The sequence below is a fragment of the Euleptes europaea genome, chromosome 14 (genome assembly GCF_029931775.1).
Source record: "Euleptes europaea isolate rEulEur1 chromosome 14, rEulEur1.hap1, whole genome shotgun sequence".
Lineage (NCBI taxonomy): Eukaryota > Metazoa > Chordata > Lepidosauria > Squamata > Sphaerodactylidae > Euleptes > Euleptes europaea.
Window position 1 is genome coordinate 15,486,437 of NC_079325.1, and position 22,450 is coordinate 15,508,886.

Consider the following 22,450-nt stretch of genomic DNA (forward strand, 5'->3'; position numbering starts at 1 on the left):
CCTCACTCTCTATGACTCGGTTTTTCCTCTCGCTTTCCGGCGGCGAGGCCCAATCACAGGTCTTCCTTTCGCCGTTGGCCCCCCCGCCCTATTTTTTTTCCTACCGGCCGCTTCCGGCGGAAGTGATGCGTAGCGTTAGAGAAGAATCTGACGTGGGCCAGGAAGTCGGGCTGGTTTCCCGGCGTCTCCGGCCCCGTTACCTCAGTTTCCCCCCTACCTTCCCCCGGGCGAGGCCCGGAGCCCCCCCGGTTCCGCCATGCTCGACTTCTTCACTATCTTCAGCAAAGGAGGCCTTGTTCTTTGGTGCTTCCAGGGCGTGCGCGGCCCCGCGGCGGCCTGCACCGCGCCCGTGAACGCGCTCATCCGGTCTGTCCTGCTCCAGGTGAGATCTCCCTCCAGACGTACAGGCAGAGGCCGTCATTCGCCTGTCTCTTCTCGGGCTTTGGGTCCTGAGACCTTTCTTCGGTGTTATCTGGGCCGTTGACGCATGGCAGGCTTTGGCTTGGACTTGCCACTCTAGAGATGCCCACTTTCCCCATCCAGATTCCCAGAACTCAACAACAAGCCCCCCTGCAGAGTTTTGAGAACTCAGATGGGGGAAATGCGCATCTGTAGTGAGACAGCAAGGTAGGCTTCCCCTGACTATGGAAGATCCACTGATTTAGCAATTGGTAATAATCTCTTTTCCTTTCTGTAAATGTATTAGGACAGTGGTGGCGTACCTTTTAGAGACCGAGTGTCCAAACTGCAACCCAAAACCTACTTATTTATCGCCAAGGTTTTAGTTTAGAAAAAACAACTCACTTGCTTCTCTCTCGTGCGTGTGCTCTTTCCTGGCCTCCAATGGATGGCTTTTCCCAGGGGCCAGGTCTACCAGCTTGGATGACCTGGCCTCCAGTGGATGGCTTCTCCCAGGGGCCAGGTCTACCAGCTCGGATGACCTGGCCTCCCAGAGGAGGATGGGGGGGGGGGCTTCGAACCGAGCCATTCAAGGAATGGGAGGGCTTTGAACCGCTCCGGTTCAGGGAAGGGGGGAGCGGTTCAAGTCCAGGGAAGGGGAGGGCTTTGAACCACTCCTGTTCAGGGAAGGGGGGGGAGCGGTTCAAAGCCCCCGCCACCCAGCTGCTCAACTTACCCGCGCGTGCCGGCAGAGAGGGCTCGGCGTGCCGGAAGTGGCAAGCGTGCCATGGGTTCGCCAACACGGTATTAGAACAGCAAGGGAATAGCTTGTTGCTGGGCAGGACATCTCTGTGTGTCTGTGTGCTAGTAACTGGGGCAAGAGTCACAGAGGGTTACAGTAAACCATAACAAGAGCTTGGTGAAACTGTTACTCTACTGCCGCCTCTATGTCTGTAGTGCTATCAGCTTCACCCTGAATGTCGATGGGTTGTCACATCTTGAATTTGGATAAATATCTCTCCCTCAGTACGATCGGGGCTGAGATTTCTGCCCATTAGGGCCTCTGAGACAGCAGCTGCAAATAAACTGTTTTCTTGAAATAACGATCTCAGGTCTCTCTCTCCCCCCACGAACACCCGTTTACCAAATCCAAGGCAAAACCTCCCATGCGTAAATGGCCATGCAACTGTTATAAAAAATACTGTTCACGCTTTGTTTGGCCCCTTTAGCTGTGAGGACGTCTTCCAATCATTTTTTAGCCGTGGCATCCAAAAACCCTTTTAAAGCGATGTTTTTTTTATAACATTTCCAAACCCTTGAGACATCGCTGGGAATACCTAGTGCGGTAACAGCCGTAGATCGGATGTGTGTGTTTGCACATAACGCTTTCATATAAAGCGCTAAAACGAATTTATGGTTGTCTTTAAATGTTGTATGCTGCTTTTGAGGACCTTATAGTCAAAGAGTAGAAATGATGCAAGAAGCAACATCAGTGAGGCCCAAGGTGTGTTTAATTCAAAATGTGTAGGGAATTTTATTCAGCAATTTACTAGAAATTGGTTATAACTCCTGGTAGAACATGCATGGGGGGGGGCGGTCTGTGCCTCCAAATACGCCTGACCATTTAATTGCAGGTTTTAAGAATATTCAATATTCAAAGTCCAATATTCCCTCCAGAGAGTTTTTTTTATATTAGCAGATTTCCTGTTTTCTAGCAGCTATCTCTTAATCAGAAAAACCTAGATGCACAGTTTTTGTATATTTGATATCACTGTAGGCATCTGCTGTGTTTCCAGGGATTTTGGATGGGTTTTTGTTCTACTCCTGAAAGGGCAGTTCCTTGTGAGGAGACAAAAAGTGAAGGCATCCCCTCTCCCATGTCTTTTCTCCCTGGATTGCATTCTGTAGCCCTTCTTCCTTTTGCTGTTTTAATTTAAATCTTTCCCTTGAGTTTACTGCAACCCCTTTCCTTGTAATGCAAACATTCCTTATTTCCAAGTATTCTGGAGTATTTCTTAAGCTGAGTTTTTCAGCTTGCCTGTGTATTGTTCCCACACCTAATGAAGGGCTGTAGCTCAGTGGTAGAGAACCTGCTTAGTGTACAGAAGGTCCCAGGTTCAATCCCCGGCATCTCCAGTTAAAGGGACTACTAGGCAGATAGGTGGTGTGAAAGACCTCTGCCTGAGACCCTGGAGAGCCGCTGCCGGTCTGAGCAGACAGTACTGACTTTGATGGACCAAGGGTCTGGTTCGGTATAAGGCAGCTTCATGTGATATATGTTTTTCACTGTAAAGCATAAGAAGGAAAGTGGGAGAAAGAGGGGACAGATGGCAGGACACCCATTCTTGGGTAGTGATGTGTATTTGGGATAATTGAATTGCATGCCATAGCTCACGCTGTCATTCGGAAAGAACTCTTTAAGAGTAGTAGCTTTGTTAGTTTGGACTGATAGATGCATATCTTGTTTGAGATTGTGGTCTGGGCTGAAACCTGCACAGGAAATGTAAAATGGTGCTTCTGATTTCCTTGTCATAGATTTTCTGCTTAAAACAAACTAAACTTTTTGTGATGTAGTGCGTGCTGTGCAGTGCTTTGCAGCTGGTGCCACAATATTCCTTTGTTCGGTTTGAGCCTGATGTGGTGATTTGACCGTCATTACCCTGTGTCTCAGGCAAGTGAGATCTGATCTAGTCCTTTGGGCCCAAGCCTGATTCTTTGTCCATTGGACCACACTACCTGCACTTAGAAGGCTGTTTTCTAAGCGAAAAGAGTATACTCATTTCAGTTTTCCTCTGCTTTGGGATACCATATGTCTCTGCCCTGCAAACATATTCCTTGTTTCAGAATATATCTTCATGGGACATCAACAAATATTTAGCAATATCCTATTATATTGGAACATTTCCCCGGTTGTCTTCTGGCTGCTTCATCCACATTTCTGCTAATGAAGGAGTACTCAAATTGCCTTTGTTTTCCCATATGGATATGTTGCGTTTGTTATCTTTTTGGCATAATACTTCCTGATGGAAGAAAAAAGGAGGGGAATAAAACCCAACCTAAAAACAAAAGCTGGGTACCCAAGGTTGGGTGAAAGGAAAATATATATATAAGTCTATGTGTAAATACTAAAAGTATAATTTATTAGAAGCGCTATATAAAAGTTAAAATTATTTAAAAGCATTAAAATTGCACAATGGCATTGCCTGAGGTTGATAACTATAACCACATACCAAACGCGTTTAGGCCTATGGGGCCTTCATCGGTGGTTAATTAAAACCCTTTGTAAACCTGCACACATTTACAGAAATACATTAATGAATACAAATAGTTCAAACCCAACCAGGCATGTGTATATGTTGTCTGAAAAAATAGAACAATAATGAGTTAGTTACCATCTATTTGAGAGCCCTTTATATAATTCTTCAAAGAGATGTTTGAAAAAAATACTTACAAATTCTATTCTCAATTACTCAAACATCTGGTATAATAGGTTCTTGTTGTAATACTGTAAAACATATTACTTTCTGATCACAGATTTTCCATTCCATTTCCTCCTGCTCCCAACTTCTTGGTTGCTACTGAAGGGTGGTATTTAACTATCAGTCTTATGTCAAGGCAGAGATCCCATTCAGCCTGTTGCAATCACTCCTAATAAACAGTTGTTATTCAGAGTTTTAAGCAGAGGTTTTTCCGCACCACACTATCTTAAATCTTTTAGAAGGGTCTGAGATTCATCCCGTACACATATACGCACAATAATGCAGTTTTGATTTCCTCAGAAGCAGACTAACATTTTGTGTGCATCTCATAAAGCCAAGATAATACAACTTCTGTTGAACTAAGAATAACTTACTGGGTGTCTTGTTATACTGGGTGTCTTGTTATACTGGCAGGAGAAGTATGGATACAGCTGGATATAGATTATCATGGACTATTGTGTTGTGAGCAAAGGGTAGTGGACAGCAAAAAGTCTTATCTTATTTTGGTAAAAATTATGTTGCTGGTTTAGGTGAAGGGGGTGAGACATAAATCAAGTGACCTAGAAACAATAGATGTTTGTAAACAGATCTTGAAAAATCTAAGATACCTGGTTGCTTGGATACTTACATCTGACACTTCCTCCTATGATTTGAAAAAAAAAATTCTAGCCTTCTTGCGCAGCAGGCAGAAAAAAGTAGGTCGCTGGCCTTTTTGTATACCAAAAAAGTTGACGTTAATCTTTATGGCTTCTGTAACATGGGCCTTATGTGACTCAACAGCTCTTGCTAACGTACGCCGGCCCCCTTTGTCTTTTCAGGAGCGAGGTGGCAGCAACTCTTTCAACCATGAATCCCTTACGCTAAAATACAAGTTGGACAATCAGTTTGAGTTGGTTTTCGTGGTAAGTGAGCTACTGGGCTTGGGGCAAAAAAACGAAACAGAAGGAGAGCTTTTAAAAAACTGCAACAGAACAGTTTTTTTTTAAGACTCCCTCTTGCCATCGTTTATGAGTCTGTGTGGCTGTCTTTCGGTTTCCTTTGATTTGGAATGCTCTTAACAGCACTGAACATTCCCTGAGTCTTGCACTACCCTTTGTCACGGTGACAGCCTTTCGGAAGTATTCTCTCTTTGGATTATTCAGTTTAGAACGTACTGTGCATGAGCTGCTTTTTCTAGCTAATTAAAATGTTGTTTATCATTTTTTCCCCCTGACAATATCGCGGTTCTCTGGCAGGTTGGATTTCAAAAAATTCTGACGCTAACCTACGTGGACAAGTTGATAGACGACGTTCATAAGGAGTTCCGGGACAAATATCGCAATGAATTTCAGCAGAAGGGAACTCTTGGGCTTCTCAATGGCACCTTTGACTTTAAAGAAGATTTTTTACGCCTCTTACGGTAATAGGCTATGCCCCTTCAGCAATCAGGTTTCACCTGCGGCCCTGTTTGTTGTCCTGCCCCAAGGGTCTTACATTCTGGAACTGCAAGGCGAGGACTTGGCCTCAATAGAAATGAGAAGTGCAGGCAGAAATTAGCTTGGCCCTACTAATAACTGTTTGGCTTTTCCCATGTTCGTAATGTCTTTTAGATAAAGCTGGATTGCAATTAGAAAAAAATTGCCTGCTAGCAGGGAGTGTGCTCCAAGCCACACCTGGAGTAATGTGTGCAGTTCTGGAGGCCCCACTCCAAAAAGGATGTGAACAGAATGGAGCGGGTCCAGAGGAGAGCAGCGAGGATGATCAGGGGCCTGGAGACCAAGCCCTACGAGGAAAGGCTGAGGGAACTGGGAATGTTTAGTCTGGAGAAGAGGTGGTTGAGGGGGGACATGATTGCTCTATTTAAGTATTTGAAGGGCTGTCATTTAGAGGAGGGCAGGGAGCTGTTCCTGTTGGCAGCAGAGGATAGGACTAGCAATAATGGGTTTGAACTGTGGGCAGAATGGTACCGGTTGGATATTAGGAAAAAATATTTTACAGTAAGAGTTGCTTGACAGTGGGATCAGCTACCTTGGGAGGTGGTGAGCTCCCTCTCACTGGCAGTCTTTAAGCAGAGGTTGGACAAGCACTTGTCAGGGATGCTCTAGGCTGATCTTGTATTAAGCAGGGGGTTGGACCAAATGGCCTGTATGGCCCCTTCCATCTCTATGATTCTATGTCTGTCTGTCGAGAGAATGAATGAATGAATGAATTCCCCCCCGGGTTATCTGTTAAACTAAGCCAAGTTGGCCTCCTGGCCTTCCCAGCTTGGTTTATTATAGCCTGCATTGTGAGCAGTGATATGCTAAGGTCGCAATCCTGAGAATGTTTTCCTAGGAGTAAAACACCATTAAATAAAATGGGGCTTACTGCCAAGTTGAGCTGGTTAGGATTGCTCCCTGAGAGCCAAGACTAGGGCTGCGCTAGCCAGTATCTCCATATGCTTTCAGCTTCAAGGTTGGCAGTAGGCATGATTGCGGGCTTAAGAGATGACCAGTCATTTTCCATGGGGGAATTTTTATAAATTTGCCCCCTATATGGTTGATGCTGTGTTTAGGAGGGAAAGGAGGGCAGCGCTAGCAAGTAGGAAAACAAGAGGAGGTGGATCTCAACAGGAGCCAGGAAAGTGTGCATTGGAAGTAAGGTAGAAAACTACTACAATTAATGGCTTTTGAGTCAGCTTTTCAAGGGCAACCAATTCCTGTAGAAAGCAGCATAGGAAATGTGACTAATACCTTTGTTTACCCTTGAAAACAGATTACTTTTGTTGGTTTTTACCAGGTGTTTTTAAAAACACCTTGTTATCTATAGCTTGTTTCTTAGCACCTGCTGAGATCCAGCACTGGCATTAAACCCTGATTTGAATAAATGCTGTTTTTGAACATTTTTTTTATATGGGGCTAAATCTGGCCCTGTGAAAAACACATTCACTAGGAAACGTCAACGGGGGAAATTACAAGGAAAAATCACCAAGCGGTAGCATTGTAAGATCACGGTGTGTTAATTTTTGAAAGGGAAAGAGACCAAGGGTTTGTTGCTTTGGAGCGAGGGAGGGAGCATGGGCACATCATTCCATATGCTCTCAAGTCCCTTGGAGAAGGAAGGTAGGGACAGAAATTGCAACCATGTATTGTTCTGCATGGTAATTAACTGGCACCGTTATGTAACCTCCCCCCCCCATTTTTCCAACCAGGGAGGCAGAGGAGAGCAGTAAAATCCGAGCTCCCACTGCCATGAAGACATTTGAACAGTCTGCAAAGTCCCAAAAAACAGTGAAGTCTATGATAGAAACTCGAGGGGAGAAACCAAAAGAGAAAGCTAAGAACAAGAAAAACAAAGGTTCCAAAAAAGAAGGTGAGTCGGTGACCTCCGTGCCTGTGCTGATGCAGATCCATAAGCTAACATTTGCTAAAGACCCACGGGATTTTTATCATTCTCCATGCCTCATTGTGCATATGGCTGTGCAGAGTGATCGCACTCCAAGTTAAATAAATAGTGACAAATGCGTACGAGTCTTGTTCAAGGAAAGAAAGCATCCAATGTAAATAATCTAACTTGTTTTACTGATGGATGCCTCCCGAGCCCCAATTCAAGCTTTTGTGGAGAAGTTGGACTTCTACAGTTGGACCAGCTCAGCCATGCTTGTTTGTTTTGAATTAGCGGTTTTCTCCTAAGGCCAGCACTTCTTCTCCTCTGTTCTTCTGTGTTCCTGTGTCTTGTTGTAACAATGCTATTTTAATCAGTTTCAGGAGCTGAGGCAGCTGCAGCCCCCAAAGTAGCACCGGATGTTAAGCCGGACCTTCCCGTTGCAGCTGGAGACAGGGAGGAACTGACCAAGGATGAGATCCTGCAGAAGAACCGTGAGGAGTTCTTCAGGAAGCGCCTGAAGGGGGGAGATAAGACCAAGTAAGTGAGGCCACTGTGTGTCGCCTCTCCTTTGCCTCAGCGTCCTGACACCCAGAGCCTGGGCAGTCGCATCTTGGTCGATGTGTCCCTGAGCTGTGAGAGCTTACAGTGGTCCTCATCTGCAAGGGTGCAGATGAAGTGAGGCTGACTTCAGCTTCACTTCAGCTGACTTCATGCTGCTCCTGCGTAATCTTGGGGAAATTAAGGTTGCTTCATTGTCACGGCCGTTGGTGGCCTTGACGGGCGATCTCTTTTGTCTCTAAATGCTTTGGGACAGCAATGGCTGCTTTGCCTGTTGTGAAATTGGTGGGCATGCGCGTGTATGCTCCAGACGTACACTGCATTTTGTGTGAGGGAAAAGGGCTTTTTCCTTGACCGTTGGCATCCACCAGAGGGCTCCATGATTGGCCATGGGTGGATGTGGCATATACGCTGTAAAAGAAAGGGTGTGTCTTATGGGGTATTTATGGAATGACCTGCACATTTTCGGAACATGTGCAACAGTCCTCTTCAAGCTGTGCTTCCCACATATTCACATATGTTAGAATGTTAATGTTCTTAGGCCGGTTTCTCCTCAGGGTGGTAAAACTGCATGTGGGCTCTGTACCACTTCATACTGCAGGCAGGAATGCCTTTGTTAAAAAAATTCCATGCACAAAGAAAGCTAGCATGTCAGGAAGAAGGCTAGGCTGGCACCCTTCTCTCCGATATGCAGGTAGAAGGAATTCCAGAGGAACATCCAGTCGTGCCCTCCCTCCCCCCCCCCACACACCTGAAGTCTTATGTAGTACAGCCCAGGCGTAGTTTTATCACATCAGAAAGAACAGGGCTTTTGTTTTTGTTTTTTTAGACTTTTTTCAAAAATAAACCACTGCAGCGAATTAGGCGGGGGGGGGACACCCCTTAATTTGAGTTAGACATTGAAAAGTATAACAGATCAGAGTTTGACTTGTTCGGCATGATTATTAACGATCCCACAAATTTTAGAGCTTGCTAGCATAAATTATCTGGAGCTGCTGTTTCCCTCGCTGTTAAGACCTAATGGACTTTCTGTCCTGCCTTCCTAGCAAGTCCCCAAAGCCGGATGCCTCAAAGGACAAGGGGAAGAAGCCCAGAGTGTGGGATCTGGGGAACTCTAATGCCAAAGTACTTGATTATAGTAACTCAACTACCAATGGAAATGCAGACACTTGTCCTATGGAAGAGTATGACCCAGACATGGTAAGATCCAGAGCATGTCTAGTTGTCAGAATGCAAAATATTTGTTGGAGGCCCTGGCTTGCTACTATACAGTTGCAGTAAAATACCTCACTCTCTAATCTTTACTTGGGTTAACCGGAGCAGCTTGCGCTCCAGAGGAAGTTTGGATTGTGAACACTTCACCTAAACTGTGAAAGTTTTCCAGTCAGCAGATGACCTGTAATTGTGTAAAAGTGAAACATGAATTCAGGCTGTCAGTTGCATGGCTGACAGCACGATCCTGCGTGTACTTAGTTGGAAGCTACTCTGAAGAGTGTGTGCATAAGACTGCAGCCTTAGCTGTCCTTTCCCCCTGTCTTAGTGAGAACATGTGTGAACCTGTAGAACAGCTTCTGATATTTATAAAATAGAGTGGCAACGCATAGGACCTGAGGATTTTAGATGAACGGTGGAGTTCTTAAGGGCCTGTCTTCTGGGAATGTTCTCATAACTGCTGCAAGGAAAGCAGGCTCATTTGCCTTGCACTCAAGATCTTTGGTCAGATGAGCTTGAAATAAAAGGAAAGAAAGGCTCATTTGCCAGCATGACGCAGCTTAACTGCTTATGTGCATGTGGCCTTAACAACCGCACTGTGTTCATGCTTTTTACCTCCTGTATCAATTCTAGAGCAATTCAAGCAAAGAACGGACAGAAATACAGACTTCATTTTTTTAAAGGGCTAATACCTGAACTTCTGCATTGTTTGGTAGTGTGAAGTGGGACCTACTGTTGCTCTTCTACTTCTAAGGGAGCATCTTTGTCAAATTAGACAAGATGGCAGGGGTTCCATGTTTCGAGCTCTGGGTTGTTGTTTTCTTTGTAATTTACACCCAGTTTAGGAGGTCTGATTCAGATTGGGACTGGGTGTGTGTGTATTTTTCTTTGTGCTGTTCCTCCAACCTGAAACACCCCTGCAGAGATTCCCTTTCCCATGAAGGGAATACATACAGCCCCCCTTATGTTGCCTGTACCTTTGCGCTTCTTTGGAGGTGTTTCACGCCTGGAAAATGGCACCCAGGGGTGTGTGGGGGTGTGGGAATATAATTACCCTCCTTCCCCTGTAGCCCCAATTTGAATCAGTCTTCAGTACTCCTTTTTATTTAAAAAGCAAAAAGGCTTTGGAGCTCTGAACATGGAATTCCCAGCATCTCATCTGGGCTGCTTCTGATGTAGGAAGCAGAGCCAAGGACTCTGGAATGTCTTCAGCTGATCATGAATCCTCTTAGAGAGAAGCAGCATGGTGTACTCCTAGCTCGTGGAAATAGGGTGCAGTCGCAAGGCCTGCTCTTCAGAATATCTCCTCCAGAAGTAATTAATACAGTTCACTTGGGTTCATGTGAACATGGGAGTGAGATGCATGTTGACTCCCAGATCTCTCCATCTCCCCCAATTCAGGTCCTTGGGGATCCCGATCGTGAGCCTGGCCGCCTCCGTGATCTGGAATATGAGAGTGAGGAAGAAACTGAAGAAGAGAAGGTGGTTCACAACTCTTCAAGTGCCAGGTGAAGCCGCTCTGGCCCTTTGGACGCCTCTCACATTCCCATTTCTAAAGTACTTCCAAGGCCTATGTGTATAGCTTCGATGCCAAAAGAACTGAGTATTGGTTTCCTTGCTAGAGTGATCAAGAACGCTGGAGAGCCCAATAAAGCTCTGCTCTTTGCTCACTTTACTTACTTTTATATCATTTGTTACCCTCTTGGAGAATGAAGAAAAGATGGGGTAGGAGTAGAATAAATAATCGGGATCTCCCCCCCCTTTGATCCTATAGAGTTCTGATCCTGATACCACCGAGATGTATCCAAGAATTTTCACTATCATAATATTCCATCTTTCCAAAAAAAAAGCATCTGTCAGATACATTCTGCCCAAGACACACACAGAACTCTTTGGATGCAAGTTTTGCATTGCCATGAAACTCAACTAGCTGTTGTGGGAATTTAGTGCCCTGATCCTTTATTTGGGCCTGCTTTATGCTTCACTGCAAATGAGGCATTAACTATGCCCTTAAGTATGACTTCTAGGACTGTCTGTTTTCAAGAAGAGTTTGCCTGTTGCAACCAACCAAAGAAGCCAGGCAAGCAAAAGGCCTCCCTTTTTTTGCACCAAGAGGTACCGAGCCCCCATGTGCTGTACAGCAGCTAGGATTCAGTTGAATACTGCAAGGGACCTCTTTTTACCAAGCCCATTGCCAGATGTCCATGCAGGCTCTGCATGCAAAGAGCTGTCATGGTGCTTTTTGAAGGTCAAGTGGAACTGAATACTGACCTTGTCTTCATCTCATGCCTGGTTTGTTCATAAAGCCATGTGATGTGTAACAGCACCTTCTTCTTTCCAGTGTTAAGAAAGGTGGCCTCGGAGGCATGTTTGGGATGCTGAAAGGCCTTGTGGGCTCCAAAAGTTTAACCAGAGAGGACATGGACCCTGTGCTCGAGAAGATGAAGGATCACCTGATTGGTACGTTTTTGTGTCCCTCTGGAAGGACACACTCATAAGCTGACCTGGGCTGTCTGTTGTCTCAGGGATTCTGTCTGTCCCTCCAGCATTGCAACAGAGAGGAGCTGACTCTCACTCGTTTCACGGGACAAAAGAGAAGAGACACCCTTGCTTAGCTGAGCTTTGGAAGACGCGTGGTACTTCCTGAAGGTTCAGTTGTTAGATGAAAGAAAAGAAAGGGAGGAGGAGGAGAGGTACCCACTGGATATTAGGGGAGAATTTTTTTTACAGTAAGAGTTGTTCAACAGTGAAATCAGCTTCCTAGGGAGATAGTGAGCTCTTCCTTACTGGCAGTACTGAAGCAGAGGCTGGACAAATACTTATCAGGGATGCTCTAGGCTGATCCTGCCTTGAGTAGGGGGTTGGACTAGATGGGCTGTATGGCCCCTTCCAACTTTATGATTCTGTGATTCAGTATTGCCTTCTGAAGCTGTCAGTTGTCTGTTTTAGAGTTGATACCAGCGTGGTGTGGTGGTTTGGAGCGGTGGACTCTAATCTGGAGAACCGGGTTTGATTCCCCACTCCTACACATGAAGCCAGCTTGGTGTCCTTGGGCTAGTCACAGCTCTCTTAGAGCTCTCTCAGCCCCACCTACCTCACAAGGTGTCTGTTGTGGGGAGGGGGAGGGAAGGTGATTGTAAGCCGGTTTGATTCTTCCTTAAGTGGTAAAGCAAGTCAGCATATAAAAACCAACTCTTCTTCTACCTCATACTTCCTCTGAGGAGCTTAAACCATGTGGGAGTGCCCTGCAATGACTCCCTTAATTTCAGCATCTTGCAGTGAGCAAATGTCTTCTAAGAAGAGCAAGCTGAAGAAGCTTGGAAATTGAGATGCCAGGTTCAAATCTTTTAAGGAGCAACAAATTTCAAAGGATGCATGTGGGTAATTTTAGCTGTCAACTTGACCTGCTCAGTCTCGTGGACTTGAGTCTGAATGTTACCCTCTGCTCCTTGGAGGAAGGGTGGGCTGCAAATGTTTATGTACAAATCATTGCTAAGCGCATAAGTGAATCTCTGTCCACAACTGTTTGAACCAGCATTGGTAAAACCTTAATTCGCTGGGGTTTTCTTCTCTTCCCAAAGCCAAGAATGTTGCAGCTGACATCGCCGTCCAGCTCTGTGAATCTGTTGCTAAGAAGTTGGAAGGCAAAGTGATGGGCACCTTCACCAGTAAGACACCCTTCTTTCTGTGAAGTGTATCTCTATTGCAATCCTGTTAAATTGCTTTTCTCAGAGTGTACCAAACAATAGTCACAAATTCCAAAGCCTTGTAGTAGGGTATGGGTATATCCAGGTACATGCCAAATCCTTGCCATTTTTCCAATCCATAAAGGGAAAGAGTTGATGGTGGGTGGATTGTGGAGGTCCATGCTCTCACACATGCAATAACACATGTCTAAATGACGTATTACACTGGTGCATACACTGGTTGGTGGGTGGATTCATGGGCCCGCTGCCATGCACAGCATTTCTAGAAAGTTGGCCAGCTGTGCAACCTTTTGTGTCCAGTTTATTTCAGTAATGTTTTCCTGGTCACCTGTCTCAGTCTGTGTTTCCGCACCTTCACCACTAATGCACTTTTGTAGAAGAAAAGTCTTAACTCAAAGGGATATACTTGCAAGCCAGTGTGTTTAAGATTATGGTGCAAATTAAACTAGCAACATAATGTCTTGGGTTTTACGTTTTTTCCCCCTCAAGCTATCTCCAGGTTTTTTACTTGCTTGAGCTAGGCTTTAGGTGTCAACTCTCAGTACTGGTGGGGTAGGGAAGAAATATTTCAAACCAGATTTGCCTGGTGGCTTGTCTGTTTCCCCGTAGTTCAGGAATGCTTCTAGGACTGAGAGGGGGGTTTCTATGAAAGCACATTGGTGCAGTATTTTGTAAAGGTTAGTTTTATCATCTTGTCACTGGTGGGTGGGACTTCCTCTACTGGGGGAATTCTCTGTGGGGAGGGATTCTCAGCCAAAGAGTGCTAAGTCGGGAACGTTGTTGCCACTTGGTACATAGCCCAAGCAAGTGTTAGAAAAACAAAACGGTTGCAAAAGCAGTGTTACTGCAGAGGTATGTGCCAGTGTTGTGTAGTGGTTAAAAGCGTTGGACTAGGATCTGGGAAACCCAGGTTCAGTTCCCCACTCTGCCACGGAAACTCACTGGGCCTTGGGCCAGTCACAGACTCTCAGCCTAGCCTGCCTCCACCAGGTTGTTGCGAGGATAAAAACGGAAGAGAGGAGAACAATGTGAAGCCGCTTTGGATTCCCAATGGGGAGAAAGGCGGGATATAAATGAAGTAAATACAAAAGAAGACAAAACAATGGCTTGCAAGAGAAGTCGAAAGGATTACGGTTGAATGCAGCAAGTCATGAATACCGGGCTGCTCCATTTGATGGCCAGTGGGATATTTTTCTGAGATGGAACACTGTACTCTGAGTAGTGAACTCGGAGGAATGGGACAGTGGGCTCAGTATAACGATTCTTGGATAAAGATGGGGAGGTAGGGTTGCCAAACCCCAGGTACTAGCTGGAAATCTCCTGCTATTACAACTGATTTCCAGCCAATAGAGATCAGTTCACCTGGAGAAAACGGCCGCTTTGGCAAATGGACTCCAGGGCATCGAAGTCCCTCCCCTCCTCAGACTCTGCCCCAAAAATCTCCCGCAGGTGGCGAAGAGGGACCTGGGAACCCTATGGGGAGGGCCAAGGATCAGGAGATGAGCACACCTAAGGGTCTTATGAGAGCAATGTTAAGTGAAGTCATGTTGCAGATCACTTTGATGTATTTCTGACTGGATTAGTATGAGAAGGAGTAGATGAGGAAGTCCCCTCTGGCTGGCGCAGATAAAGTTTTGCTTCCATTTTCCCAGCGGTGACCTCGACAGTGAAGCAGGCCCTTCAGGAGTCTCTGGTCCAGATCCTGCAGCCCCAGCGTCGTGTAGATGTCTTGCGCGACGTGATGGATGCCCAGCGCCACTACCGACCCTACGTTATCACTTTCTGTGGGGTCAATGGAGTTGGGAAGTCAACCAACTTGGCCAAGGTACTCAGAAGGCCTGCATGGGTTGGGAACAGGGTGCTCCCCTTTCTTTCCCTAACTGTTCTTATATCTAATGTCGAAAGAGTGGAAATAGCTGTAAGCAGGATCCCTCTGTGATTTTTGCATTGTTTAACAAGTCATGTTAATATTCATGCTTTGCTTCAGTTCTGTTTTCAGATTTCTGGTTGGTTCTAGTTTCTGCAATCCAAATCCTATTGCATTTTTATTCATGGATTTCTCATCTTGTTGGCTGTATTGACTTAACACTTTGTAGAATGCCTTGAGTCCCAGTGAGAAAGGTGGATTATAAATAGCGTAAATATACAGCTTGGGGCTTGGTCAAATTACATATCATCATGTCCTGTGGGTAGGTAGGAAGTTTTCACATAGGAAGTTTTGTTACTCGGCCCTCAAGTTGTTGGCCGAATCCCCAGAATCTCAGCTTTTAAAACAGTGGCATTGTTTAACTCGACATGGCGTAGCTGTCAGTACGCTGCCAAATCTGTAATATACCTACCCCTCAGCATTGCTTTTTTTTGTAGATAAAAAGGCTGGTTCACATCTGAATATTCATCCCTTGTTGACTGTAGCACAGACTGATGACTCGCATGTGTGAATGAGCTGTTGCAAACTAAACACCCCAGATGCACCTTTCTCACCAGGGGCTGGCGCAACATGCTTGTGCTTCAGTGCAGATGATCCATGCATTTGGCTGAGAGGCGTCTAGTAATCAAGCAGCGTGCACGTATGTATCAACCAGCCCACGACAGAGAACTTAAAATCAGCTCCAAAATATCTTGCTGCTGCTTGTCAGATTTCCCAAGGCTTTGCCGGTGTTTCGAGTTTCGCTTTGTAGCAATGAAGACGAGAAATCTGTGATAAATGAGGTGAAAGCTGAGGTTCTCGGGATGCCGAATTTCCGCATCCAGTACCAAAATCCAGGCACGAACAACAGAAGTGCTGGATATACAGCTTGGTGTGTCGCTAGACACGGAAGCCGCAAAGTGCCACCGTATGTCCTGTTTTAGACGCTGGAGGTTTGCCTGCATCAGGGGTGTAATGTTCTTGTGCCCGTCCCACAGATTTCTTTCTGGCTGATTGAAAATGGGTTCAGTGTCCTTATCGCCGCCTGCGATACGTTCCGTGCTGGAGCTGTGGAGCAGCTGCGCACTCACACCCGCCGCCTGAACGCACTGCACCCGCCGGAGACTCACAGCGGCCGCACCATGGTGCAGCTGTACGAGAAGGGATATGGGAAGGATGCTGCTGGGATTGCCATGGAGGCCATCGCGTACGGTAAGGCCCTCCCCTGCCCCTTTGGTCCAGCCCTTTCATCTCTTCCCACCCATCCCAAAGTCACCACAAGCCTGGGGCTGAAAATTCCTCTCCCACCATTTCTGGGGAGGGTTGGGTAGCCCCAATGCTGGGTGTTCTGTCAGCCACTAGGAAATAGGTGTTAGAAGAAGAAGAAGAAGAAAAGTAGGTTTTCTCTACCACTTAAGGGAGAATCAACCCGGCTTACAATCACCTTCCTCTTCCCACAGCAGACACCCTGTGAGGTAGGTGGGGCTGAGAGAGCTCTATGAGAGCTGAGACTTGCCCAAGGTCACCCAGCTAGCTTCGTGTGCAGGAGTGGGGAAACAAATCCAGTTCACCAGATCAGAGTCCACCGCTCCAAACCACCGCTCTTAACCACTACACCATGCTGAAGAACTGAAGAAAGGATCCTCTCCTCCGATCTATCTCCAGCTTTTCCCCCCTGTGTAGGAGGAGCCAGCCAGTGTTTGCACCATGCAGAACCTGTCACTCAGCTGTGGTCTAAAAGGTTTTCAAACCTGGACTGGCCAAGATTGATCAGTTTTATTCCCGACCACAAGCGCTGGATAACATCCATGCTTGAAAAATTTGTTTTATCAAATATTCAGCAGTCTGAGCATCTCAGCGATCTTTTTAAAGAGAGTGGAACCCGGCCCTTCTGACTATGAAGATAAGGCTGAGAAACCTCTGGGCAACGCCTAATAGAAATCCTGGAAGCAGGCAGAAAGACAGTAGTGTATCTTGTAGGTTTTAAAGGTAAAGGTCCCCTGTGCAAGCACCGGGTAATTCCTGACCCATGGGGTGATGTCACATCCTGACATTTCCAAGGCAGACTTTGTTTGTGGGGTGGTTTGCCAGTGCCTTCTCCAGTCATCTTTCCCTTTACCCCCAGCAAGCTGGGTACTCATTATAAATAGCGTAGGTTTTGTAGGTTTTAGTGTTATCAAAATACAAAGTATTCAGAGATGTCCAGATCTGTTCATGTCCGAGTTGGAGCACATTGTTTTTTTAGGAATAAGAATTTGGGGTGCAAGAACTATAAATTCAGTGCTGTGTCTAAACCATGTGAAAGCTAGTGTTTCCTAAACTTGGTATTGCAGAAATAATTGGGGGGGGGGGGTTGAACACCATGTCTTGCTTATATTGAGATAGGTGGGCAGGAATCCTTCTTTGCAGTAAGAAATAGTGACTTTGGACATGAACTCCCTCTGAAAAGTAACTCAGGCTAGCCCACAGTGGCAAAATACAGATCAGGTATTCACTGTCTGTTGCATAACATGTCGAAAGAAATCTCCAGGTACAGTCTTTAAAAGCAGAAGCCTTGGATTTCCCCCGTTACTTCATGTTTTTCCCTCCTCACATGCATGCCCTTTCTTTACAGCACGTAACCAAGGATTTGATGTCGTCTTGGTGGATACCGCAGGCCGAATGCAAGACAACGCTCCCTTGATGACAGCTCTCGCCAAACTTATTGCGGTCAACACCCCTGACCTTGTCTTGTTTGTGGGAGAGGCCTTGGTGGGAAACGAGGCCGTGGATCAGCTGGTTAGTTCCTGAGCCTCAATTCGCTTTAAATACGAACTTGAGATGACAAACCAGTATCTCGGAGGGCTGCTTCGCACAGCACCCCCGATGTATTTTGATTTTCTGACAATCCTGCGAAACAGGCGATTATGTTGGCTAGACTAAATGCCATTCCATCAGGGGAGTTAACGCGTCATCTAAATAGGGTACCATACTGTGAGAGAGTATGCCAATGTGGTTCTGGCCAAATAGACACTCTTCAGCATTCCTTGTTTAGTTGCGACCTGCTCAACGAAGTGAGAGACAGATGGATAAAGTCTCTTATCTGAGAATCTGCTTGTGAATTGGAAAATTTGAGGGTTCTTTTAGCAGGAGTGGATTTTAATACTACATTGGAGGTTGCCAAGTTTTTAACTCAGTCAGTCAAGATAAATGCCAGTTCTCTTTTTGTTAATTTTTAAATTTTGATCTAGTATGACATTGTTCAGGGCTGAATTGGCCATATGAACAGTATCATTAAAGTAAAGTAAGCTTTGCACAGTACCTTTTTTTTATACATTGATTTGAATGAAGTGACATATCCACACAATTGTATTGCCAGTAGATGGACCAAGAAGCCTGGGGAGTGGTCAGCATTGAGCACCCTGTTTGTATGTGTGTGTATATGCATGTACTCACATGCATGCTTGTGCGGGTTAGGAGAAATGTCAAGACATCCGGCTATTATTATGTGGGAACTCTTTATCAAGCTCATATCCTTCTTCCTTCTTTCAACAGGTCAAATTTAACAAGGCTCTCGCTGATCACTCTATGGCTCAGACCCCACGCCTCATTGACGGGATTGTGCTCACTAAATTTGACACTATCGATGACAAGGTAAACAAAGCTAAGTCATTTGCGTCTGGTTGAAGGGGATAACCCTTTAATCTTTTTTAAAAAACCATGTTTGTATGGCTTTTAGAGTCTTTGACCTGTACAGGCAGCATCTTGTGAAGGCTCAGGAATGAAAGGAGGGTTAGAAGGGGCTTTGAGCAGTCTTGTATGCTTTCCTTACTGCTTTACGTGATGATCATCCTTGTCCAAGAGAACCGGGGGGGGGGGAGGGGGGGAGAGACATCCACAGTGCAGAAGCCCGCAGGTTCAATAAAAATGTGTTTAATAAGATTCTCTGGTGTACTTCAGACGTTTAGGTTCTTCATCAGGGAGCTAAAAATTCCATATGAAATTCCCCGTTTTAATGACATAAAAGTACCGTTGTTACTAGTTCACAAATCATTTCATGACCTTTTAAAATAAGCTTATTCTCCAAAGAGCTGTTACAGGTCACTGGATTAACTGGATGATTTATTAATTTTTGTATTGCACAGTTGGGGCTTGTCCGTTTTGCTTCTGGCTGTCCTTGGTTACCTGGTCCTTTGGATCATCAGCTGTGATGCAGTCCTTATCTTAAAGCTGGAAATGGGGCTTGCCTGGCCCCAGCCATGCTTCAGTGTTTTCTCCCCCCTCCCAAGTACACTCCTGCCACACCAGCTGATAAACTGCCTCCGATTCTTGCTTCTGAGATTCAACAACAGCTGGTGAGGTGGGCATGGGAGACATTAAAACTGGAAAGCAGATGATCACTTTCTGGGTCACGGCCTGGGCCTTTCATGTTTTTTTTTTCTTCAAAAGCAGAATTTTGAAATAAGTATGCAGAATAAATTGATTTACATTGCTTATTCTGAACACATTGCCCATTTTCAGATGGGGTAGACAGGTTTCCCATATCTGTCCTAGGGCCCGTATGCTGCTCTTTCTTCCTCTGTTTCCTGTCCCTAACCAAGCTAGTGCAGTCGACATATATTGTACAATACTTGAGCAGGATTATATAATAGGGAAATGATATAATAGGGACCTTCTCTCCTGGTATACCACCTGAAGAGCGTTACAATCATCTGCTAATAATCTATTAGTGGTCCCCGTCCCTAGGAGTTTGTGGCTGTCCTTAACAAGAGCCTGGCTCCAGCCTGGTGACATCAGGGCCCTGTGGGACCTTAAGGCGTTCCGCAGGGCCTGCAAGACAAAGTTTTTCCGCAAGGCCCATAACTGAGGGCAGCCGCGGATATTACAATCGCTGGCCTCCCTACCCCCCCTTATGTGTTCTGCTGGATCGATCTGGGGGGACAGCCTGCCTGTTCGCTTGACCAACATGATTAGATAGTGAGTGCCATTGTGGGATTTTGTTTGTTTTTAATTGGGTTTTATTGTTTTAAGTTTAATGTTATTGATGTAAGTTTTAAATGATGTAACCTGCCCCAAACCTGGCTTTGGCCAGCGAGGGCGGGCTAGAAATCACAAAATATAAACAAATAAATGTCACCAGGAGGCAAGAAATCCCTTAACTCATTTGTGGTGACTCGTCTTACAAATGGCAGCCCCACAGGGTGAGGGAGATGTAGCCTCAGAGTGATAACGTGGCCACAGAAGGAATCTCATTTTCTCTCAGTCTTGCCACACACAATATTTATACAAGGACAAATCAGTAGTCAGGAAAGCATTATGATGCTGCCTTTCCATCAGGCACAACTTTCCTGTCCAAAGTAAGGTAAACTGGTCCTGATTCTGTCATTTCCGCTGATGCTGGCTAATGGCCCCTCTATTCCTTTTCCAGGTCGGTGCTGCGATCTCCATGACATACATCACTAGCAAACCGATCGTGTTTGTGGGTACCGGACAAACCTACTGTGACCTACGTAGCCTTAATGCCAAGGCTGTGGTTGCTGCTCTCATGAAAGCCTAGCCACCAGTTATTGCACCAAATTCCTGTTCGCAGATGTCTGTCTGGAGTCCTTTCCCCCCCCCCTTCTTTCCTTCCTTCCTTCCTGGCACAGTGGGGAGATGCTGGGGGAAGGGGCTGCTACTTTGTTCCTCCCCCAACACGTTCTTCCTCTTGGTTTCAGTCATGCACACCTTCCTTTATGTGATGAGTGGATTTAATTTGACCGGGGAGGTGCCTGTCTTCAATCATGTTCTACTGATTTAAAATCATCCATGCTGGTGGCACACATTGGCTCCAGGGTTGTTGTTGTTTTTTTGCGGGGGGTGGGGGTTGTCTTGTCTTGCTTTAGCTACAAGTGTACATTGGCAGCAGGAACCCCGTGATCTTATTAATGCAGCCAGCCAGCCTTCTTCCCCTGTGTCCTTTCATTCTACTTTGCAGAGGTGAAATCAAGAGCTTTGTATTGTTCATCCATTAGTGGGGGAGGGGATGGGTTGCTCTGCCACTAACTAGGCATTTAGGTACAGCTGAGGTTCTTTTGGGCTTCTGCAGCCACTCAAGAAAGTTGCCTTAACCTGTTTCCTAGCAGTAAATTTGGCTGCCGTCAGTGATTCTGTAGAGCTGATATAGTTGCTGCCAGTCCTAGTGGATCAAGCGTAACCCTTGCTGCTTGCTTTTGATCGTAGCGACTCACTAAAGCTTTCAAACCAAAAAGGAAAAAAAATTACGATGGTGAGTCCTTCCAAAGGGGTTTTGGGAGGGCAGGGTGTGTGTGTGTGTGTGGGGGGGGCATTGATGCCTTAAAAGGTCCTGCTTCCCACTAGCTGTGGGACTATTCATAGCAGGGCCGTCCAGACGTAGCCCCAGACCGTGGTGTTTGCGAAGTGCAGGTCCCTGCAGGCTGTTCCTAATAATGCCTCTCCATCTGAGCAGAGAGCTGCTGCTTGTTGAGTCTTTTTTATTGGACTAAAAACCCCGGCTGATTCACACAACCGTTGCGCGTGTCACACCGGCTGTATCCAGCAACACTTGGGCTGAATGTGTCTGTAATTCACTGTTGAGCGTTAAGCTGCAATTATGCATGCCACTCCCAATGGCATGTGCTGATTTGCCAAACTGAAGATTGTACTCAAAATGGAGCAAGTTGGACGGCCTCTCTACCCTCTTACCCCTGCAGAGTCCAATCCAAGTGGGGGAGGGGTACATATCTGGCCCCTGTAGGGGCTATTTGTGTGAATCAGCTCGAGTCCTGATATCATCGGAACAGGCTGGGGCTTGTCTGTGCTACTTTCTTCTCTCACAGGATAATTTTTCTATAACTTACCTACCAAACCTTATTTCATCAGCAAAAATCATAATATAAACGGTCAGCACAAGCATTTGCACGCTTCCCCCTACCTAAACTGGCTTCTTTTTTCTTTTTTGCTTTTCCAAAACCAGTCTGTGAAAGGAATTTTCTGGTGGGGAAACACTGGTGGCTGCCTGCTGCTTCTCTGTCCCTTCCCCTGCCCCTTCAGAGTGCCTCTTGATCCTGGTAATTAAAGTGCTATGTTGAATAATACAAAACTCTCTATGAAGACGTCTCGTAGCTTGGTATTGCAGATGTGCTATCTAGTGCAATAAGTTGAATGCTGTCTGCGGAAAAAAGTAATTTATATAATAAAATTTCATTAAAAAAAAACACACGTGTCATTGTCAGCAAAAGCAGCAGCAACAGAGAAAGCGGCCGATAACTACTGGAGGATGTCAATTACCTTATTGTGAAGCCGCCTTATACTGAATTAAGATGTTGGTCCACCTAGTCTAATGTTGCTGGCGGTGAGTCCGAAACAGAGGGAAAAGCCATGGCTCAGTGGTAGAGCATCTGCTTGGCATGCAGAAGGTCCCAGGTTCAATCCCCAGCATCTCCAGTTAAAGGGACTAGGCAAGCAGGTGATGTGAAAGACCTCTGCCTGAGACCCTGGAGAGCCACTGACTTTGATGGACCAGGGGTCTGATTCAGTATAAGGCAGCTTCATGTGTACTTGATAATTAAGATCTGGTGAGGAAGGGGATGGAATCTGGGCCCTGCTGCATGTAAAAAGAGCCATACAGCCCCTTTCTTGAACTAAGTCCCTCTGATCTCCCAGGGGATTGGTCAGTACTCCACAATGATGAAAGTTCCCTGAAGCTAAACATTTTTAAAGTCACTCATATCTAGCATTATGTTTTGACTCCTATTGGGGGGGGGGAGCAGTGCTATCTTTACCTTCACCTGGGTTCAGGTACCTTCAAGGAGCTCTCCCACTCAAGAGACAAATGAACAGCTTTTTTTATTACAGCATCAGAC

General features: G+C 45.8%; 1 protein-coding gene across 2 annotated transcripts; it reads left to right on the forward strand.

Moving 5' to 3' along the window:
• The first annotated feature begins 192 nt into the window (after positions 1 to 192).
• SRPRA (SRP receptor subunit alpha) lies at positions 193 to 20,186 on the forward strand. 2 transcript variants are annotated; one of them, XM_056860298.1, is made up of 14 exons: positions 193 to 382; positions 4,697 to 4,780; positions 5,114 to 5,277; positions 7,048 to 7,208; positions 7,598 to 7,760; positions 8,828 to 8,981; positions 10,395 to 10,501; positions 11,335 to 11,453; positions 12,575 to 12,661; positions 14,353 to 14,525; positions 15,605 to 15,818; positions 17,221 to 17,384; positions 18,141 to 18,239; positions 20,014 to 20,186. In XM_056860298.1, the coding sequence occupies exons 1-14, from the start codon at positions 257 to 259 to the stop codon at positions 20,140 to 20,142; spliced, it is 1,944 nt and encodes a 647-aa protein (XP_056716276.1). In that variant the 5' UTR covers positions 193 to 256; the 3' UTR covers positions 20,143 to 20,186. The 2 variants fall into 2 exon arrangements, with proteins under 2 accessions (XP_056716276.1, XP_056716277.1); XM_056860299.1 differs by having other exon boundaries at positions 7,604 to 7,760.
• Positions 20,187 to 22,450: the final 2,264 nt, after the last annotated feature.

Bases quoted from the DNA above. Each gene is read 5' to 3' on its own strand.
- SRPRA (XM_056860298.1), top strand. From the start codon at position 257: ATGCTCGACTTCTTCACTATCTTCAGCAAAGGAGGCCTTGTTCTTTGG. The intron at 383-4,696 runs GTGAGATCTCCC...TTGTCTTTTCAG, and splicing joins TCCGGTCTGTCCTGCTCCAG to GAGCGAGGTGGCAGCAACTC. The intron at 14,526-15,604 runs GTACTCAGAAGG...CCCGTCCCACAG, and splicing joins AGTCAACCAACTTGGCCAAG to ATTTCTTTCTGGCTGATTGA.